The 22,411-nt window shown below is 45.1% G+C and overlaps 1 protein-coding gene across 6 annotated transcripts in view; it reads left to right on the top strand.

Moving 5' to 3' along the window:
* The window catches only part of LOC118367511 (sterol regulatory element-binding protein cleavage-activating protein), a 40,725-nt gene that overhangs the window by 4,077 nt on the left and 14,237 nt on the right, over positions 1–22,411 (top strand). For 3 of the 6 annotated variants that reach the window (XM_052489594.1, XM_052489597.1, XM_052489596.1), the window contains exons 2-13: positions 7,016–7,210; positions 10,189–10,309; positions 10,557–10,714; positions 10,825–11,045; positions 13,594–13,872; positions 15,302–15,428; positions 16,323–16,435; positions 17,075–17,169; positions 17,331–17,429; positions 17,824–18,036; positions 18,518–18,918; positions 19,103–19,249. In XM_052489594.1, the coding sequence (XP_052345554.1) occupies positions 7,016–7,210; positions 10,189–10,309; positions 10,557–10,714; positions 10,825–11,045; positions 13,594–13,872; positions 15,302–15,428; positions 16,323–16,435; positions 17,075–17,169; positions 17,331–17,429; positions 17,824–18,036; positions 18,518–18,918; positions 19,103–19,249 (2,169 nt within the window). Of the gene's footprint in view, positions 1–2,713; positions 4,478–4,795; positions 5,559–5,613; positions 5,911–7,015; positions 7,211–10,188; positions 10,310–10,556; positions 10,715–10,824; positions 11,046–13,593; positions 13,873–15,301; positions 15,429–16,322; positions 16,436–17,074; positions 17,170–17,330; positions 17,430–17,823; positions 18,037–18,517; positions 18,919–19,102; positions 19,250–22,411 lie in introns of those variants that run through there. The other 3 variants (XM_052489593.1, XM_052489595.1, XM_052489598.1) reach the window with 3 other exon arrangements.

Raw genomic sequence — 22,411 nt, 5'->3', positions numbered from 1 at the left:
GGTTCCTCCTAATGCAAGACAATGCTAGACCTCATGTGGCTGGAGTGGGTCTTGTCAGCAGTTCCTGCAAGAGGAAGGCATTGATTCTATGGACTGGCCCGCCCGTTCCCTAGACCTGAATCCAATTGAGCACATCTGGGACATCATGTTGCACCACAGACTGTCCAGGAGTTGGTGGATGCTTTAGTCCAGGTCTGGGAGGAGATCCCTCAGGAGACCATCCGCCACCTCATCAGGAGCATGCCCAGGTGTTGTAGGGAGGTCATACAGGCACGTGGAGGCCACACACACTACTGAGCCTCATTTTGACTTGTTTTAAGGACAGAAGTTTACACACACTCAATTAGTATTTGCTAGCATTGCCTTTAAATTGTTTAACTTAGGTCAAACGTTTTGGGTAGCCTTCCACAAGCTTCCCACAATGAGTTGGGTGAATGTTAGCCCATTCCTCCTGACAGAGCTGGTGTAACTGAGTCAGGTTTGTAGGCCTCCTTGCTCGCACACGCTTTTTCAGTTCTGCCCACAAATTCTCTGTGTGATTGAGGTCAGGGCTTTGTGATGGCCACTCCAATACCTTGACTTTGTTGTCCTTAAGCTATTTTGCCACAACTTTGGAATTATGCTTGTCCATTTGGAAGACCCATTTGCGACCAAGCTTTAACCCTGACTGATGTCTTGAGATGTTGCTTCAATATCTCCACATCATTTTCCTGTCTCATGAAGCCGTCTATTTTGTGAAGTGCACCATTCCCTTCTGCAGTAAAGCCCCCCACCACAACATGACGCTGCCACCCCCGTGCTTCACGGTTGGGGTTGTGTTCTTAGGCTTGCAAGCCTCCCTCTTATTTCCTCCAAACATAACGATGCTCAATATGGCCAAACAGTTCTATTTTTGTTTCATCAGACCAGAGGACATTTATCCAAAAAGTACGATCTTTATCCCCATGTGCAGTTGCAAACCGTAGTCTGGCTTTTTTTATGGCGGTTTTGGAGCAGTGGCTTCTTCCTTGCTGAGCGGCCTTTCAGGTTATGTCTCTGTAGGACTTGTTTTACTGTGGATATTGATACTTTTGTACCTGTTTCCTCCAGCATCTTCACAAGGTCCTTTGCTGTTTTGGGATTGATTTGCACTTTTCGCACCGAAGTACATTCATCTCTAGGAGACAGAACGCGTCTCCTTCCTGAGCGGTATGACGGCTGCGTGGTCCCATGGTGTTTACACTTGTGTACTATAGTTTGTACAGATGAACGTGGTACCTTCAGGCGTTTGGAAATTGCTCCCAAGGATGAACCAGACTTTTTCTTTCTGAGGTCTTGGCTGATTTCTTATGATTTTCCCATGATGTTAAGCAAAGAGGCACTGAGTTTGAAGGTCGGCCTTGAAATACATCCACAGGTACACCTCCAATTGACTCAAATGATGCCATGCCATAACTTTCTGGAATTTCCCAAGCTGTTTAAAGGCACACTAAGTTGGCTGTATGTAAACTTCTGACCCACTGGAATTGTGAGACAGATATAAGCGAAATAATCTGTAAACAATTGTTTGAAAAATGAATTGTGCCATGCGCAAAGTAGATGTCCTAACCGACTTGCCAAAACTATAGTTTGTTTACCTCTCTAGGGTACGGGGGACGGTAGCGTCCCACCTAGTCAACAGCCAGTGAAACTGCAGGGCGCCAAATTCAAAACAACAGAAATCCCATAATTAAAATTCCTCAAACGTACATGTATTTTACACCATTTTAAAGATACACTTCTTGTTAATCCCACCACAGTGTCCGATTTCAAAAAGGCTTTACAACGAAAGCAAACCAAACGATTATGTTAGGTCAGAGCCAAGTCACAGAAAAACACATCCATATTTCCAGCCAAAGAGAGGAGTCACAAAAAGCAGAAATGTAGATATAATTAATCACTAACCTTTGATGATCTTCATCAGATGACACTCATAGGACTTCATGTTACACAATACATGTATGTTTTGTTCGGTGAAGTTCATATTTATATAAAAAAATCTGAGTTTACATTGGCGCGTTATGTTCAGTAGTTCCAAAACTTCCGGTGATTTTGCAGAGAGCCACATCAATTTACAGAAATACTCATAATAAACATTGCTAAAAGATACAATTGTTATGCATGGAATTTTAGATCCACTTCTCCTTAATGCAACCGCTGTGTCAGATTTCAAAAAAACTTTACGGAAAAAGCACACCATGCAATAATCTGAGTACGGCGCTCAGAGACCAAAACAACCCAAACAGATATCCACCATGTTGTGTATTCAACAGAAGCCAGAAATAGCATGATAAATATTCACTTACCTTTGATGATCTTCATCAGAATGCACTCCCAGGAATCCCAGTTCCACAATAAATGTTTGTTTTGTTCGATATACCTCCTTTTTGTTTGTGCGTTCGGTACACAATCCAAACTCACGACGCGATCACTAGGAGCAGACGAAAAGTCAAAAAGTTCCATTACAGTCCGTAGAAACATGTCAAACGATGTATAGAATCAATCTTTAGGATGTTTTTAACATAAATCTTCAATAATGTTCCAACCGTAGAATTCCTATGTTTGTAGAATTGCAATGGAACAGAGCTAACTATCACGTGAGTGCACGAGACTGAGCTTGTGGCAATCTGCCAGACCTCTGACTCAATCCCCTCTCATTCGCCCCCCTCACTTCACAGTAGAAGCATCAAACAAGGTTCTAAAGACTGTTGAGATCTAGTGGAAGTGCAATATGACCCCATAGACACTGTGTATTTGATAGGCCAAGAGTTGAAAAACTACTAACCTCAGATTTCCCACTTCCTGGTTGGATTTTTAGTCAGGTTTTTGCCTGCCATATGAGTTCTGTTATACTCACAGACATCATTCAAACAGTTTTAGAAACTTCAGTGTTTTCTATCCAAATCTACAAATTATATGCATATTATAGCTTTTATGGCTGAGTAGCAGGCAGTTTCATTTGGGCACGCTTTTCATCCAAAATTCCCAATGCTGCCCCCTACCCTAGAGAAGTTAACAAGAAATTTGTGGAGTGGTTGAAAAACAAGTTTTAATGACTCCAAGCTAAGTGTATGTAAACTTCTGATTTCAACTGTGTGTATGTATGTGTGTATGTGTGTGTGTGTGTGTGTGTATACACAGTACTAGTAACACATTTGGGGTGGACACCTACTCATTCAAGTGTTTTTCTTTATTTTTTAAAACTATTTTCTACATTGTGTAATAATAGTGAAGACATCCAAACTATTAAAAAACACATGGACTCATGAATTAACCAAAAAAGTGTTGAACAAATCCAAAATATATTGTATATTTCAAATTCTCCAAAGTAGCCACCCTTTGCCTTTGACAGCTATGCACACTCTTGGCATTCTCTCAACCAGCTTCATGAGGTAGTCAGCTGGAATGGAATGCGTTTAAATGAGCAGGTGTGCTTTGTTAAAAGTTCATTTGTGGAATTTCTTAATGCGTTTGAGCCTATCTGTTGTGTCTTGACAAGGTATGGTATACAGAAGAAAGCCCTATTTGGTAAAAGACCAAGGCCATATTATGGCAAGAACAGCTCAAATAAACAAAGAGAAATGACAGTCCATCATTACTTTAAGACATGAAGGTCAGTCAATATGGAAAATGTTAACTTTTGAAAGTTTCTTCAAGTGTAGTCGCAAAGACAATCAATCTATTTTTATATTTTTATATCTTTGCTTAAAACTTGGTTAGTTGAAGTCAAACCATCTGCCGTCCAAATTCGAAACTCAAAGTCAAATATAGACTTATTGACACTCTGTGTACTTTCACATTTTTGTACTTCTCACATTCATTCACCTACTGTATGTTTCATGCATGTTCAAACCACACACGCCCACACATTCACGTTACATACAATTTTCATTAAAAAAAAGCTGATATTTAATTCAACTCAGTATGTGAATGTTAAGGTTTTTTTTGTGCACAATACACATAGGCCCACTGATTTTTCTCATTTAAATGTTCATTGTGTCTCATCACTAAAGCCTTTGTGACGGGTCACTCAACGTTTTCATTGTAGTTTTTGGACCGGGTTTTTGCCATTTTCGATGACATAATAGTGGTTACTGATTGACTGGGCCAATTTGCTCCCTGTGTGTTTGTAAATGGGTGGCTGTAAATGAGTTGTCGCAATAAAGCCTTCAGGCATTAGTCCCAGCTGACATTGACTCAAGAATGGTCTGTACAGTTATGGGGCATTAGAGTTGAGGAGCAAGTGCTCAGTTCACTATGGGAGAAGGGAGCTGAAATACAATCATGCTGCTTCTCAATGCAGCCTAAAATCCCTGCATTTATGGTGCTACTTGCCAGGAGTCTTAGCTTTTTTACATTGGGTTTTAAGACCCTTTACACAGGTGTGGATCATGGCAATGGACTGTATAGGATCCAGCGATGCCTTCAAAATGGGGATTTTAGGAAGCATCGTTAGGAGGTAAGCATTTATTATTTATTATTCTTCAGGCACACTCTTCTTCCGAGCAGCATATGATGAAATCTTAAGCCTAGCCTTGTGTAACTCTGTTACCAATTCCTCCATGAGCTAACAAACATGTTTCTGAGAGAAGCGTGTGCAAATCTTTGGGAAAATGTAGCCTACCGGTACGCACCATTTAAATTATAATCTTATTTCCATTTCCTGGGAACTTGCAACTAGAAAAACATGTAGTACACAGGCTACTATGTAAAAAGAGGTTGATAGTTTTGGGAGGCATTTTTGTCCCTGTTCTTGTTGATGTTCTTGCAAAAGTGCTTTTGGAACATAATGACATGCTCTGTTTTGTCAGAAGCTGTATTGTTTGCTGTATGCGTGGTTAAGCAGGTAGGCCTACTGAAGGTAAACTGCTGCCCCCTCCCTGAGCTGGGCTACTGGAATCCATAGTGGCACATGTCTCAAGACTTGGCATCATAAAGTCTCTGTGGTATTGCTGGCTGGGTCAGTCGTTTTCTTTGTCTTAAAATGCCTTAGTCTGAGGTATGCACTGACGACTGGGGCGGCAGGTCGCCTAGTGGTTAGAGCATTGGACTAGTAACCAGAAAGTTGCAAGATCGAATCTCCGAGCTGACAAGGTAAAAATCTGTCCTTCTGCCCCTGAACAAGGCAGTTACCCCACTGTTCCTAGGCCGTCATTGACAATAAGAATTAGTTCTTAACTGACTTGCCTAGTTAAATAAAGGTAAAATAAAAATAAACTCACTGTCATGTGCAGACTGACTTGACTGCCTGCCTGACGTGTGTACAGACCTGTTAAGTCTGCCTCACCCATGTAGCTGCAGGATGGAGAGACTAGGGAAAAAGAGGTAGAGAGTGTGGGGGCGTAGACCTGTGAGCCTCGTTGTGGCGTTTCCTATCCCGGATTAACTCACTGACGGAGATGTTGTTGAGCACCTGCCAACTCAGGCCTCGATTTCCTGCACCACAACACCAGGGAAGGACTGAGGAGATGGACGAACAGGGCATAATGGGACCTACAGGCTAGATATCAGGTCAAAATGTAGAGCAACGTAGAAATGGGGTGAGTCACGGCACTCGAGGCCTCTGATTAAATTCAACCGTCGGTTTACCCTCTAGCCATTTGTTGGTATGTGTGTGTGTTGCTGCCTGCTGTGTTTACTGTATATAGAGTATTTATAGTGGAAGATCAAGCCCCTCCAGAGGTAGGCTAAATTCCCCCAGGAATGTTTCCAGAGTACTCAGGGGGTAGAGCTGAGCCAGTCAGTCACACTTTGACTGTGGTGCCTGAAATAGGGCACTGTTGTTTTAAGCCAGGGATCTCCGTGAAACCTTTAAAATCCGGTGCTTTTGGAGGACTTAGGCCAAACAGGCACGAGAGAGCGTGAGAGGCAGCCAGACTTCCCCCTGAACAGGTACTGGGACAGAAAGGCACCTTTTCCGATTTAAAGAAAGGCAACTGGGACAGAGCTGACTTTGTCTGGGATAATAACTACACTAGCTAGATACATGCTGTGGCAGGGCTGAGTTTGTCTGGGATAGTAACTAGACTAGCTAGATAGATGCTGTGGCAGGGCTGAGTTTGTCTGGGACAGTAACTAGACTAGCTAGATAGATGCTGTGGCAGGGCTGAGTTTGTCTGGGACAGTAACTAGACTAGCTAGATAGATGCTGTGGCAGGGCTGAGTTTGTCTGGGATAGTAACTAGACTAGCTAGATAGATGCTGTGGCAGGGCTGAGTTTGTCTGGGACAGTAACTAGACTAGCTAGATAGAAGCTGTGGCAGGGCTGAGTTTGTCTGGGACAGTAACTAGACTAGCTAGATAGATGCTGTGGCAGGGCTGAGTTTGTCTGGGACAGTAACTAGACTAGCTAGATAGATGCTGTGGCAGGGCTGAGTTTGTCTGGGACAGTAACTAGACTAGCTAGATAGATGCTGTGGCAGGGCTGCATTTGTCTGAGGGTGGGGGGTAGAAGATACTGTGATGTAACCTACCCAATCTGGTAAGGTTGTCGCTAAATATAGGTTGTACTTGGGATGTACCGGTAAGACCAAATATCTTGTGGTGGTGTTAGGGATGGGAAATGTGGACGTGATATCTATGGTGTTTCTGATGGGACAGGGAGTTAGTTAGGGCTTCTCTTTGGTTTCTGCAGTGTGTGACCATATATAGGTTTGAGGTGTTTTGTGTAATAAATTGGTAATAAGGCAGACTCGTCCAAAGCAACATGAACACAGGCTACATTCAGCAGCAGCTGATTATGTGGTGAGTGCCGAGTATCCTCCAGGGTTGAGGTCAATTCAAAATGAAGGCAGTCAATTCAGGAAGTAAACTGACATTCCAGGTCAATAATTTTAAAAAGGGCACCTATGTTCTATGCTTTAATTCAAAGCTTTTTCCATTTGTTAATTTTCAATTCAAATCACTTCCTGAATTGACTGCATTCCATTTGAATTGACCCCAACCATGGTATCTGAGTTTGTGTTAACCCACACCTCTCGTCTCTGTGGTTCCCTAGGTCCCTGGATGCCCCACGGCACTCCGTCCTCGCTCGCCCTCCCGATGGCCGGCAGCTGACCCCGCCCCCCAGGATGACGGTGAGAGAGCGGCTGCGAGAGAAGATCTCGGCGGCGTTTTACCGCCATGGGCTGCTTTGCGCTTCCTATCCGGTGCCCATCATCCTCTTCACCTCTGCCAGTATTCTCGCCTGCTGGTACGTCTGAGGAAGGGGAGTGTCTATGAGGGAAGCGGGTTCTGGGGATGGGCGTGTGCATCTTCAAGAGATTATATGTGAGAGTTCTTGTACTGGTTTCTCTGAACATGTTTTTGGCAGGTTTTTGAAAGGATTGTATGTATTTTTTCTATCCACATGGGCAGAGGTGAGATGGTAGGTCAGTAAAATAGAAGAGAAGCAGATGGATGAACAAAAAAGAGGTCAACAACAGAGGTGGGAGAAAAAGGAGCAGGCCCAGCAAAACCCAGTCAACTAAATGAAATGGCCATAGCCATACACATAAATCAGCACTCGGAACAGAACACACACTTTTCCACCTCAGAGTTCCACATTAGAGGTCAACCCCGTCACAGTTGAAAGGTCACAGATGAGAAGTCAGGACAGGATGGAACGAATACGGTACAGCATGGAACCGTGGAGGCAGCAGTGCACTGCCAAAAGCACGGCTGGCTGGCGGCTGCACTGAGTGCAGGGAATTAAAGGGGTGGAAGCAGAGTTAAAAAGAGAGACACAGCAGAGGGCTGTGAGAAAGTGACCCCTGGAGAATAGGCCTATCTGTGTGTTCCTGGCCCTCCATCTGCCTCCCAGGAGGTGGGGGCTCCTGCTGCAAAACAAAAGCCCTTTGTGGCAGTACAGTGACCTTAGAGAGAGGGAGAGGGAGAGAGGGTGTAGTGTCCTCAAAGAGAAATCTGTATCCCGTGGCCTGACAGGCTGCCAAAGAACCAGGATGAAAGAGTGTTCAAGCACTTAGATACTGAGCAACACTGTCAGTCACGTCACTATTAAAAAAAAACAAGCATTTCGCTACACCTGCAATAACATCTGCTAAATATGTGTATGTGACCAAAAATATTGTATTTATTGTACTATACTTTGGAACTATGCAAACTGCACATTTTGATGTGGGGCAGGTCAGGGATACTGAGTCAGTATTGACAGTGTTTAGTGTATAGAACACCCATAAACGTTTCAGTGTGTTCAGTCCTCACCTGAAAATCAATTTCCCAATGCCCTGTTGGAATCTTTAGTTAATTATTCAAGAGGTTTGAAATGCTTTTGCTCGTCTATGGAAGTGGGCTTCAACTTCAAAGGCAACAGAGCAAGGCCTATACCCTTCACAGTGGGGTAGTCTCCTCACGAGGGGTAATAAGATTTTAAGAGATTTTAACTGGTTATGGTTGGCGTCCTCCAAATTTGTACCTACATTCATCCCTTTGCTACAGTATTGCCAGGCTGTCGCCATCATTTCCAGTCGTGGTAAAGTGTACCCAATGGCCTAACAGAGACAGACAAATGCAGCACTGTCACTCTGGCTGTTTGTCTTAGCCTCAGTACCCTCGTAGCTTTCCATGAATTTTGGAGGCGCCCTTGAACTTAATGCACTTATTGGTTTTCTTAGTTTTTCCCCCTCATTTAAAATGAGTTTGTTCACAGGGCAAATGGGCACTAGAAAGTGTTCATTTCTAGGAGAATGGTTGAGTGAAGACGATGACAACCTGGGATGAAAGGTTGTAGTTACTTACTCTTGCATTAGTGTGGAATTAGTGAGCATTAGTAGACTCATGTTTTACAAACACACATTCATGAGTGGATATGGTATCGGCATACATATTACGCGCTAAACCCCTTCAATCCTTTTCTCATTAAGTGTGTGTATGTGTGTGTGTTCGTTCCTGTGTCAGTGTGTGGGGCTTGCAATTGTGCACATGCGAGTGTATCGGTCTACTAAATCTTGTAAATCTCAGTGTGTTTCGTAAGAGCCAACCACTTCCCAGGGAAACGGGTGGTCGGTCTCTAGTTAATGCTAAATCTGCCAACAAAGGACAGGGGAGGCAGTGGCACCGACTTATTTTTTTCACTTACACAGACATTCACACACTTGCACACTCAGGGATGCTTATATACACATACATGTATTATTATACTGAACAAAAAATATAAACGCAACATGTAGTGTTGGTTTCATGTGTTAAAATAAAAGATCCCTGAAATTCTCTCAAATTTGGTGCACACATTTGTTTACATCCCTGTTAGTGAGCATTTCGCCTTTGCCAATATAATCCATCCACCTAACAGGTGTGGTATATCAAGAAGCTAATTGACCGCACGATCATTACACAGGTGCACCTTGTGCTGTACCAGCAGATGGCTTCGTGTGGGCGAGTGGTTTGCTGTTGTGAACATAATTCCCCATGGTGGCAGTGGGGTTATGGTATAGGCAGGCATAAGCTACAGACTATGAACACAATCGCATTTTATCGATGGCGATTTGAATGCACAGAGATGCCGTGACAAGATCCTGAGGCCCATTATTGTGCCATTCATCCGACGCAATCACCTAATTTTTCAGTATGATAATGCACAGCCCCATGTCGCAAGGATCTGTACACAATTCCTGGATGCTGAAAATGTCCCAGTTCTTCCATGACCTGCATACTCTCCAGATATGTCGCCTATTGAGCATGTTTGGGATGCTCTGGAACGATGTGTACGACAGCTTGTACCAGTTCCCGCCAATATCCAGCAACTTTGCAACAGCTTGATCAACTCTATGCTAAAGAGATGTCTTGCTACATGAGGCAAATAATGGTCACACCAGATACTGATTGGTTTTCTGATCCACGCCCCTACCGTTGCTTTTAAGGTATCTGTGACCAACAGATGCATATCTGTATTCCCAGTCATGTGAAATCCATAGATTAGGGCCTAATATTTTTTTTTTCAATTGACTGATTTACTTATTTGAACTGTAACTCAGTAAAATCTTTGAAATTGTTGCATGTTGCGTTTATTTTTGTTAACTGTAAGGAAATTATCATTTTGGTAGAGGGTGTGTATTTTAGTGCTGGGATAATAATTCACAATACTCAAGCCTGTAATTAATATTCAGACTACACTGTCACTTATTCTCCACTCCCATGTTCTCCCAAGTCATCGCTCTCTCCCCCCTCTCTCAGTTACCCCCTGCTGCGGCTGCCTCTGCCGGGGACCGGGCCGGTGGAGTTCACCACACGGGTCCGAGATTATACTGTCCCTTCCCATGAGCCCCAGGGAGACCTCGGCGAGCGGCCTGACTGGGTAAGACTCATGGTCAAAAGATCACCCCACTTACAGTACCCACATGGCTTGACTGTTTACATGGTACATTTGTATTATCATGATCTTTAAAAAAGAAACCTAACACCACTAAGTACCATTTGGTACCAGGTTGTTACCAATTGAATTGAGTGTTTGAAATACCAGCTGAAAAAGGGACTGTAAAATAACAAACTCATCCGCTTCTCTGCCATGTTTTTCAAAACCCTCTATGGCTCTGTTCCTCCAGTATCGGGGTCCTCCGGTGGCCTACATCCAGCAGGTCCTGGTGAAGGCAGCTGTGTCTCCCTGGGACAGTACGCTGGTCCCTGTGGACGTGTTCCGCTCCCCACTGGGCCGCGTATTCAGCCTGCTGGAGGAGATCCGCAACCATGTACACAACGACGGGTATGGGAAACTACACACACACATCCGATGTCTCTCCCCCACCTCGAGCTTTCTCTACCGTTTTGAAATGCACCTTGACTTGACCGGACTTACCTTTCGTCTCTTTGCAGTTCTGGGGTCAGGAGCCTGGAGGCGCTCTGCCTGCAGGTGACGGACCTGTTGCCGGGGTTACGGCGTATGCAGACAGTGCTGCCGGAGCACGGTTGTCTGCTGGTCTCCCCCGGCAACTACTGGCAGAACCAGCGGGAGCTGTTTGACTCTGACCCCGACCTGCTGAAGACCGTCCACCAGCACGAACCGAAAGGACTGCACACCTCCGCCACACTGAGAGGTAGAGAGGGGAGGAAGGGACGGGAGGGGTGAGATAAATGGAGGGCAGAGCATTTCAATGAGCATTTGGCTAATGCTCATTGAGCCCCAACCAGAGCGTGTGAGCAGAGCCGCTCATCACTAATGGAGTGGTGCTTGCGTTCCATGTCGTTTCCACTAAAGACCCGCGCCAAATTCGCTCCATTCATTAAAATCACAATTTAACCAACACCCGTCTATTTTTGTGACTACCTGGATCTACAAATCAAATCAAATAGTTTTTGTCACATGCGCTGAATACAACAGATTACAGTGAAATGCTTACTTACAAGCCCTTAACCAACAATGCAGTTTTAAGAAAAACAAGTGTTCAAGTATTTGCTAGTGAGTGAAAAATAACAAATAATTTAAAGAGCAACAATAAAATAATAGTAGCGAGGCTATATTTTACTTATTTGTATTTTATTTAACCTTTTTATTTAACTAGGCAAGTCAGTTAAGAACAAAGTCTTATTTACAGTGACGGCCTATATACAGGTTAGTCAGGTTAGTCGAGGTAATTGGTTAGTCGAGGTAATTGGTTAGTCGAGGTAATTGGGGTAATATGTACATGTAGGTAGAGGTAAAGTGACTATGCGTAGATAATAAACAGAGAGTAGGAGCAGCGTAAAGGTGGTAGTGGTGAGGGGTTCAAAGCAAATAGTCTGGGTAGACATTTGACTTGGGGGTAGCAGCTGTTAAGAAGCCTTTTGGACCAAGACTTGGCACTCCGGTACTGCTTGATGAAAATGGGGACGCGCTCTGCCCTCCTTTTCTTGTAGTTCACGATCATCTCCTTTGTCTTGATCACATTGAGGGATAGGTTGTTATCCTGGCACCACACGGTCAGGTCTCTGACTTCCTCCCTATAGGCTGTCTCATCGTTGTCGGTGATCAGGCCTACATCTGTCGTCTGCAAACTTATTGATGGTGTTGGAGTCGTGCCTGGCCATGCAGTCATGGGTGAACAGGGAGTACAGGAGGGGACTGAGCACGCATCCCTGAGGGGCCCTCGTGTTGATGATCAGCGTGGATCAGATGTGTTGTTACCTACCTTCACCACCTGGAGGCGGCCCGTCAGGAAGTCCAGGATCCAGTTGCAGAGGGAGGTGTTTAGTCCCAGGCTCCTCAGCTTAGTGATTAGCTTTGGGGACACTATGGTGTACCAATTGTTTTTTAAGTGTTGAAACCAAACCATAGGGATTTGACTGAAAGCTGTTTGAATAAACATGTGAAGATGAATGTAAGAAGTGAACATCATTCCAAATAGGCTACATGTCAGATTAAACCGCATACAAACACTCTAAACAGGTCAGGAGCCAGACATGGAGCCTAAGAAGGAACTAATTATTTAGGCTATTATTTCAATTAGTTCAAGGCTGCAGCCTACAAAGAAATACATTGTGAAGCATTTGTGAATGCAACCCCACAGGCTGGTAGGAACATCGTGCTCAGCATTTAAGCAACATTTAGTTGTATTAAATCATTGTAGTCTATAAATTTGGCATTTAGGCTGTGACTTACTTAGATGCAAACTAAATGAAAAATGCCTTATTAGTCTGTCTCCAGTGCTTTTTAATAAATGTTTTGAATACACGCCAGTCTGTGGCTTCAGGCTCATGTGATGGAGCCTGGAGAGCGAGCCAGCAGCGGAGAATATCCTCTCCACACTTGCAGAGCAACTGGGGAAGCTAAACACCCTTTTGGCCACTCTTGCCAGGCTGAGCTGAGATGTAGAGTTGTTTTAAAAATGTTCTATAGGTAGGCCTAAAGGTTTTTAGGCAAATTAACCCAATCAAAACAGAAAACTCCTTGAAAGTGGGAATGTACCAGGCCTATTGGGCCAAAATATTTGTGGCCTAATTTATCTCTATTAAGGGATCAGATTTTTTTGTTCATAAATACTTTGCTACAATGACACAGTTAGTTAGTTACAAACCTTGTTCCTTTCTTTTAGCATGTGGATGTAGTATACGGTTATGCTTTCGGGATACCTATCTTTTCAGATTCCACAATGATTCTCTAGTTGTAGACACTACATCAACAAACTCCTTCTCTTGGTCTTCATCTTTGTAAGTCAACTTGATTTTGCACCTGTGTGTTTTATCAGTTTCTTTATAAAAAAACATTTAGTGAACTCCGTGGCTGTAGCTAAAGCATGGGGCTATAGCAGCACACAAGTAGACTGCAAATGCATGCTGGGATGGACATGCCCTGAGCTCCTGAAGTGAGCGCTACTTTTTTGGAGCGAAATTAGAGTGGGCAAGATGGCTGACGCTCCAGCCTTTTGGGAATCTCGCTCCGTGCTCCAGTCAAATTGGGCACGCTCCTCACTGCTCGCAAACTCTGGCCCCAACTAATGTCAGGCAGACTGGTAATGCTGATATTGTTCAATGCTAAGTGTGTGTGTGTGTGTGTGTGTGTGTGTGTGTGTGTGTGTGTGTGTGTGTGTGTGTGTGTGTGTGTGTGTGTGTGTGTGTGTGTGTGTGTGTGTGTGTGTGTGTGTGTGTGTGTGTGTGTGTGTGTGTTAGACCTGCTGTTTGGCGTCCCGGTGAAACACACAGGGGTGAGTCTGTACAGCAGGAAGAGGGTGGTCACCTACACCATCACCATGGTCCTGGGCAGCTACGACGCCAGGTTCCTGTCTAGCCTGCGGGCGCGTCTCCGCCAGCTACACCCCTCGGTGAACTGCAGCCTACGCGAGGACCACATGGTGCACGTGCACTTCAAGGAGGAGATAGGCATGGCCGAGCTCATCCCCCTGGTCACCACCTACATCATACTTTTCGCCTACATCTACTTCTCCACACGTAAGTCTCTGAGTCTGGGCGCCACGGGGGCATCTCAATAGTCTAAAGAGCTTCCCTTCATCTGCACTGATCTGAAAGAGTTGGCTTAGTTTCATTTAGTTAAAGATGCATCCTTCTTTCCATCCATTCTTCTTTGAAGTAATGTGTCCCATTACTAAAGCCGGGGGGGGGGGGGTTGGTTTCAAAAGAAATGCTGAAGTCGGATGTCTTGCTTTGTGGGCGTCTCGTTTTCACTGGGATATTGTTCCCAGGTGCCCAGTCAAGGCCACAGAGCCAAGGTCCAGATTTGTGTGTGTGTGTGTGACTGAGTCATAGCCAAGGCTGGTCCTGTCTCGTCCAGGGATAATCTCCTACACAGAAACACTGTAGTCCACCATAATAATCTACCATGATAAGACTCACCAATGTGTGCCAACACCAACAATATGCTGGCATGCACACACATACACACACATGCAATATGTACAGTGCACAAACCTCATTTCAACTAAAAGCTGCATAAACTCTCATGCTGAGAGACATTCTTCTTTGTAGTGTGGGTGTTAGACAGAGTCCTATGTTAACTCTTTCCTCCCAGTCTATGTAGACTCTGTTAATGCTTTCCTCCCAGTCTATGTAGACTCTGTCTATGCTAACTCTTTCCTCCCAATGTATCTAGACTCTGTCTATGTTAACTCTTTCCTCCCAGTGTGTGTAGACTCTGTCTATGCTAACTACTTCCTCTCAGTGTGTGTAGCCTCTGTCTATGCTAACTCTTTCCTCCCAGTGTGTGTAGACTCTGTCTATGTTAACTCTTTCCTCCCAGTGTGTGTAGACTCTGTCTATGCTAACTCTTTCCTCCCAGTGTGTGTAGCCTCTGTCTATGCTAACTCTTTCATCCCAGTGTATGTAGACTCTGTCTATGCTAACTCTTTCCTCCCAGTGTATGTAGACTCTATGTTAACTCTTTCCTCCCAGTGTGTGTAGACTCTGTCTATGCTAACTCTTTCCTCCCAGTGTGTGTAGCCTCTGTCTATGCTAACGCTTTCATCCCAGTGTATGTAGACTCTGTCTATGTTAACTCTTTCCTCCCAGTGTATGTAGACTCTGTCTATGTTAACTCTTTCCTCCCAGTGTGTGTAGACTCTATGTTAACTCTTTCCCCCCAGTGTATGTAGACTCTGTCTATGTTAACTCTTTCCTCCCAGTGTGTGTAGCCTCTGTCTATGCTAACTCTTTCCTCCCAGTGTGTGTAAACTCTGTCTATGCTAACTCTTTCCTCCCAATGTATCTAGACTCTGTCTATGCTAACTCTTTCCTCCCAGTGTGTGTAGCCTCTGTCTATGCTAACTCTTTCATCCCAGTGTGTGTAAACTCTGTCTATGCTAACTCTTTCATCCCAGTGTGTGTAAACTCTGTCTATGCTAACTCTACTTCTTACTCTCTCCAGGTAAGATTGACATGGTGAAGTCAAAATGGGGCTTGGCGCTGGCTGCCGTGGTAACAGTGCTCAGCTCTCTGCTTATGTCTGTGGGGCTCTGCACCCTGTTCGGCCTGACGCCCACACTCAATGGAGGGTAAGAAACACACACACACACACTCTACATATATCCTAAAAGCCCCTGACCCTCTCCTGCTCATTGATCTGTATGGACTACTGTGGGACTGCAGACATTAATGTACAGTGAGTGACAGGGGACTGTGTTACCAAGGGCAACATATGTGGACTCAAAGGGGAGGAGGGATTCTTAAGAGGGCGGGGATAGATATTGATGTGGCGTACCTGGCCAATCACACCCAGCTTATTGGAATGTAGAGGATGGCGTGACCATCTCACACCATCCAAATCTCACCAACCATCAATCAAGATAGACTTGTTTATACTGTATTATTGACTGTATGTTTGTTTTACTTCATGTGTAACTCTGTGTCGTTGTATCTGTCGAACTGCTTTGCTTTATCTTGGCCAGGTCGCACTTGTAAATGAGAACTTGTTCTCAACTTGCCTACCTGGTTAAATAAAGGTGAAATAAAAAATAAATAAATAAAAAGATTCCAGGGTCCACACGCACACAGACCTACATACCCACTGTCGTGCATATTGACACAATGGCCACACAATAAAGTCTGTTGAAGTAATAACACGTGTGTTTGGTCTTAATCTTCTGTGGTGTAGTTTTGTTACGTACTGACCTCCAACCCTTATCTTCACGTGTAATGATAGCATATCTCTGGTTTACTGTCTGTCAAACCTTGTCTGTCTTCAATCGTCCCTTCTCTCTTTCATCTGTACTCTTGTCTACTAAATATCCCCTTTTCTATTTTTAACCTGTTTTTTATTTGTGCGACTATCAAATTGAAAAACCTGACCTCTCTCCCACTCTAACATCCAAACGTGCATCTATCACCTGATCCACGAATAAACAGCTTTGTAATCATGTTATCTCTGCTTGTGTCTCTCTCTCTGTCAGTGAGATCTTCCCCTATCTGGTGGTGGTGATAGGGCTGGAGAACGTCCTGGTTCTCACCAAGTCTGTGGTGTCTACCCCTGTTGACCTGGAGGTCAAACTACGCATCGCTCAGGGTAAGAGTGTGTGTGGGCTGGTTCTTCTATCCTTGTGGGGACCTACAATCCCCAAAAGTCCCCAAGAGGATGGTAAAATAAAAGCAAGGCAATTTCTCCCTTGTAGGGACATTTCCCATGAGGACAAAGGCTATTATAAGGTTAGAATTAGTGCAAGGGGGCCTCCTGTAAGGCGCAGCGGTTTAACCTCTCTAGGCTAGATGGGACGGACATCCAGTGAAATTGCAGGGTGCCAAATTCAAACTACAGAATTGTAAATATTTAACATTCTTGAAAATACACATGCAATATGTCAAAATAAAGCTTAACTAGAAAAACAAAAATTTGCGGGTCATTTTTCGACACATACACCCGGCTTTTCACAAGCTCTCGACCTTCGCCTCTCCCGAGTCCGTACGGGAGTTGTAGCGATGAGACAAAACTTTAACTACGATATCACAAAATTGGGGAGAAAAAGGGGTAAAAAAGTACCATGAAAAAATAATTTGTGTAAGGAGTTATGGTTTAGGGTTATGGTAAGTTTTAGGGATAGGGAAAATAGGATTTGATTTTAGATCCCCACGAGGATATAAGAACAAAATGTGTGTGTGCGTGAAATCCAAGCATTTGTTAATGTGGTATTGTGTTGTCCCTCTCCAGGCCTTAGTAATGAGAGCTGGTCTATCATGAAGAACATGGCCACAGAGTTGTGCATCATCCTCATAGGATATTTCACCCTGGTGCCTGCTATCCAGGTAACACACACACACATCTATCACACACTGGCGTATGAACACAGGTCGACGCACACTTTCATTCACATAGACAGAGTAGGTCGTACTGCCACAGAACATGCACACACACACTTCTACTGTGTATGTTATGAGTGGCCTGCTGTTTATTTCTGTGTTTCCAGGAGTTCTGTCTGTTTGCTGTGGTGGGGCTGGTGTCTGACTTCTTCCTTCAGATGTTTTTCTTCACCACAGTTCTTTCCATTGACATCCGACGCATGGAGGTGAACACACACACACACACACACACACACACACACACACACACACACACACACACACACACACACACACTGTCAACAGTGCTTTCCTTAGTAATTTACAGCATGGAGGTGAGGTCATAGACACACACACACACACACACACACATTTGCCACGTGATGGCGAGGTCTCTTGATCCATGAGTCATTTCCTCAGTCTATAGTGCTCAGTAAAATATTGACAGTCTCTCTTTATCCACCTTTGTTCCTCTTATCCACCTTGTTCCTCTGTTACAGTCATAGATACATGCATACTCTAACACTAATCCATACACATGTACCATACACATGTACTCTCAAACATGTTACACACTCCCACATACCCGCGCACCCTAAAACTGTCCTCTCACACACACAGTTGGCCGATCTGAACCGCCGTCTACCGGCCGAGGCGGGGATGCCCCCTCCCAAACCGGGCCCCCTGCGCCCTCGGGAGGCGCCTCCTCCCCCACGGCCCTCGCCCTACACCATCACCCTGCAGACGCCCGCCTTCAGGAACCTGCGTCTGCCCAAGAGGCTCCGTGTGGTCTACTTCCTGGCCCGCACACGTCTGGCCCAGCGCTTCATCATGGTGAGACTGGCTAGAGGCACTTCCTGAAAAGACAGTTTAAGTTAGGGTTGCACGATTATTTTGCACGATTAAATGCACAGGCTTTTCAGAAATTAGGATTGGAAGATTCCTGATTTTTCCTGCTTATTCCCATCTGATTCCGGGAATCTTCCCAACTGGATTTTCTGGGAATTTGGGGAAAGTTACCGGAATCTTCCGACCCCAGTTTCACATAGGCCAGTGTTAACAAATGCTTGTGTGAAAGGAGGGTGAGTTAGCACTGGGCTAAGAACATGCAGTGTAAAAAAGCCTTGAGGGTGACTGTCTCAAGGCCTTTTCACAGAGAGTCTGCCTGTTGGGCCGTCGTGTCTGTGTGTGTTACCTTCTGTCTCGCCTGTCAGTATTTGTCTGTCTCTGTATGACTGTGTGAACGTTTTCAGTACTTCCTTGAAGTAGTTCTCTGTATGCATTGACATGTCCCTCTATCCCTGTATTGTTGTAGGTGGGTACAGTGATCTGGATTGGCATCCTGGCCTACACGGACCCCGCTGGCCTCCGTACCTACCTGGCAGCCCAGGTGTCTGAGCAGAGCCCCCTGGGGGAGGGCGGGGCCGGGGGTCTGCCCCCCCACCTGGGAGTAGCCTCGGTCTTCCCTGGACCAGGAGGGGACCCTGCCAGCACCCTCAGTGTCCTCCCTGCCCCCGCTGAACCCACCCCACTTCCAGAGAACCAGTCCCAGGGTCACCACGGGGCCCCCAGGGAAGGAGTACCCCACCAGGCCCAGGCCCCACCCCTGGTGCCCCAGATCAGCTGGGGGGCGGAGGATGAGGAGGGCTGGAGGAGGCTGTCTTTCAGACACTGGCCCTCGCTCTTCAGCTACTATAATATTACTCTGGCCAAGAGGTAGGTCAGGGGAGTTGGAATGAGTTACTGTGTGTGTTTATTGGGTGTGAGTGCACGTGTATGTGCATAGTGTTTGTGCCACTGTTGACCCTACTTGCCATGCTTTTGGATTATGGAAGGGAAGAAAGGTCAAATTAATTGATTAATGTAGGAAATGTCATTTTGTTACCTTTCTGTCCCACAGATACATCAGCATCCTGCCTGTCATTCCCGTCACGCTTCACCTGAGCCCCCGGGAGGCCATTGAGACGCGCCACCCCCAGGACACACGTCACCCCCCGCTGCCCAGCCTCAAAACTAACGACCTACCCGCAGACCTCACGCTCTACAAGTCAGTACCGACACACTCTCACACACACCAACCTCTATTTCCAACGCCTTCAAACTACAGATTGACTAACATTCCCCCTACTACAATCCATGCACTTCATGTTTTTTACACGCACGCACGCACGCACGCACGCACGCACGCACGCACGCACGCACGCACGCACGCACGCACGCACGCACGCACACACACACACACACACACACACACACACACACACACACACACACACACACACACACACACCCCCATGCACAGTGCACACCACTTCAAAGTCCATGCTAATGCTCCTGTGCAGGCGAAAGATCAATGTTATAGTGAACGATTATGGTGTCAAGGCCAAGAGATTCAGTGATAATCCACACAGTCCAAACCCACATCTCATACAGAATATGTTTGCATTGTAGGGTTGCAAAATTCCGGAAACTTTCAATAAATTCAATGGTTTTCCCCAAATCCTGGTTGGAAGAATCTCAGAATCAGGAAGGAGTAAGCAGGAAATCCAGAACTGTCCAACCAGGATTTGCAACGCTAGTCCCACACCTCTCTTTTCTTCCTCTTTCTAACCTTGTAAGCCAAACAGTCTGTCACTGTGTCAATGGTTATCTCAAAAACGGTAGGAAGAAAGAGAAAATCGTTTTTTCTCTTATCTCTATAGTTGAGTTGACTGGATATTGGGCGAGGTTCGTTTTGCATCGGTGCCCCCACCCATCTGGGGCACAGGGCCATGCAAAATGAACCCCCTCACTGACTCACAGACTTTGTTCCTGTCTACCGTCTCATCTGATTGGCTGTCAGGTTACTCTTAAGATGTCCGTGGGTTGACGTCCGTGGGTTGACGATGTCATGGTGGAGTGGATGATGTTTGGTGTGGTTTTGGGACTGAAACAGTCTCTCAACTGTTGTTTTCCCTAGTTCTATGTTGTTGGTAGTAGGGGGCAAAGGTTCCTCAAAGCAACAGGCAGTAGTGCCAACGTTAATGTTTCTATTAGAACAAACAGAATTGGGCAGAGGGGGTGCTGTGTTGCTTCAGACCACCAGTGTTTTTCCTGCAGTATACTACGTCCTTGACCAATAGCATATTAAAATGGATCCAACATTGGAACTGTGTCCACTGTGATGTGTAACGCCAGGGAGGTTTTTCATTTGAAGTGGAAGGTTTGAATCATATTCATCAGGTCATGGTCATCTGTGAAACCCAGATCCGTGTTCACGGTTCATATTTGAGATAAAGGCCACAGTGGTGAAGTTCATCTCTGGAACACAGGCCAGGCACAGATGGAGATTTATCTATTAGAATCTTTAGGTCAAGTCAAGGAGGAGGGGCCTGGATGGTTCTCCCAGAATAAAGTACAATCTATCGTATCTCTATGGTTGTCCAATCAAGGACAGAATCCTTTGAAACTCTTGCTTCTATTTTATTTAACCTTTATTTAACTACGCAAGTCAGTTAAGAACAAATTCTTATTTACAATGACGGCCTACCAAAAGGCAAAAGGACCCCTGCGGGACGGGGGCCCGGGATTAAAAATATAAAAATAGGACAAAACACATATCACAAGAGACACACAACACTACATAAAGAGAGACCTAAGACAACATCATAACAGCAAAACATGACAACACAGCATGACAACAACATGGTAGCAGCACAAAAACACGGTACAAACATTATTGGGCAAAGTCAACAGCACAAAGGTCAAGAATACATCATACAAAGCAGCCACAGCTGTCATGATTGAGTCTTTGAATGAAGAGATTGAGATAAAACTGTCCAGCTTGAGTGTTTGTTGCAGCTTGTTCCCATCGCTAGCAGGAGCGACCCAGGATGTGTGTGCTTTGGGGACCTTTAACAGAATGTGACTGGCAGAACAGGTGTTGTATGTGGAGAATGAGGGCTGCAGTAGATATCTCAGATAGGGAGAGTGAGGCCTAAGAGGGTTTTATAAATAAGCATCAACCAGTGGGTCTTGCAATGGGTAGACAGAGATGACCAGTTTACAGAAGAGTATAGTGATGTGTCCTATAAGGAGCATTGGTGGCAAATCTGATGTCTGAATGGTTAAGAACATCTAGCCGCTCGAGAGCACCCTTACCTGCTGATCTATAAATTATGTCTCCGAAAATCTAGCATGGGTAGGATGGTCATCTGAATCAAGGTTAGTTTGGCAGCTCGGGTGAAAGAGGAGCGATTACGATAGAGGAAACCAAGTCTAGATTTAACTTTAGCCTGCAGCTTTGATATGTGCTGAGAGAAGGACAGTGCACCGTCTAGCCATACTCCCAAGTACTTGTATGAGGTGACTACCTCAAGCTCTAAACCCTCAGAGGTAGTAATCACACCTGTGGGGAGAAGGACATTCTCCTAACAGACAACCCCTGTGGGTAGAGAAAGCTTGTTAGACACTAAGAAAGCTTTGTTGTAGAGCATTTAACACAAAATTGAGGGAGGGGCCAGCTGAGTATAAGACTGTATCATCTGCATGTAAATGGATGAGAGAGCTTCCTACTGCCTGAGCTATGTTGTTGATGTAAATTGAGAAGAGCGTGGGCCTAGGATTGAGCCTTGGGGCACTCCCTTGGTGACAGGCAGTGACTGAGACAGCAGATGTTCTGTCTTTATACACTGCACTCTTTGAGAGAGGTAGTTAGCAAACCAGGCCAAAGACCCTCAGAGACACCAATACTCCTTAGCCGGCCCACAAGAATGGAATGGTCTACCGTATCAAAAGCTTTGGCAAAGTCAATAAAAATAGCAGCACACTATTTCTTAGAATCAAGGGCAATGGTGACAACATTGAGGACCTTTAAGGTTGCAGTGACACATCCATAACCTGAGCGGGAACCAGATTGCATACTAGAGATAATAATATAGCTATCAAGAAAGCCAGTCAGTTGATTATTGACAAGGGCAAAATAGAAATAGGCCTATAACAGTTAGGATCAGCTTGATCTCCCCTTTAAATAAAGGATGAACTGTGGCTGCCTTCCAAGCAGTGGGAACCTCTCCAGAAAGGAGAGACTGTTTAAAAATGTTGGAGATAGGCTTTGCGATGATAGGGGCAGCATCCTTAACCTGTCTAGGACTGGGGTTCCGCCCCGCAACAGTCAGTGAAAGTGCAGGGTGCCAAATTCAAAACAACAAAAATCTCATAATTATAATTC

This window comes from Oncorhynchus keta, chromosome 31, assembly GCF_023373465.1.
Source record: "Oncorhynchus keta strain PuntledgeMale-10-30-2019 chromosome 31, Oket_V2, whole genome shotgun sequence".
In the NCBI taxonomy this organism is placed as follows: domain Eukaryota; kingdom Metazoa; phylum Chordata; class Actinopteri; order Salmoniformes; family Salmonidae; genus Oncorhynchus; species Oncorhynchus keta.
Note: the sequence above shows the minus strand (reverse complement) of the source record. Positions and strands in the feature narration are given on the sequence as shown.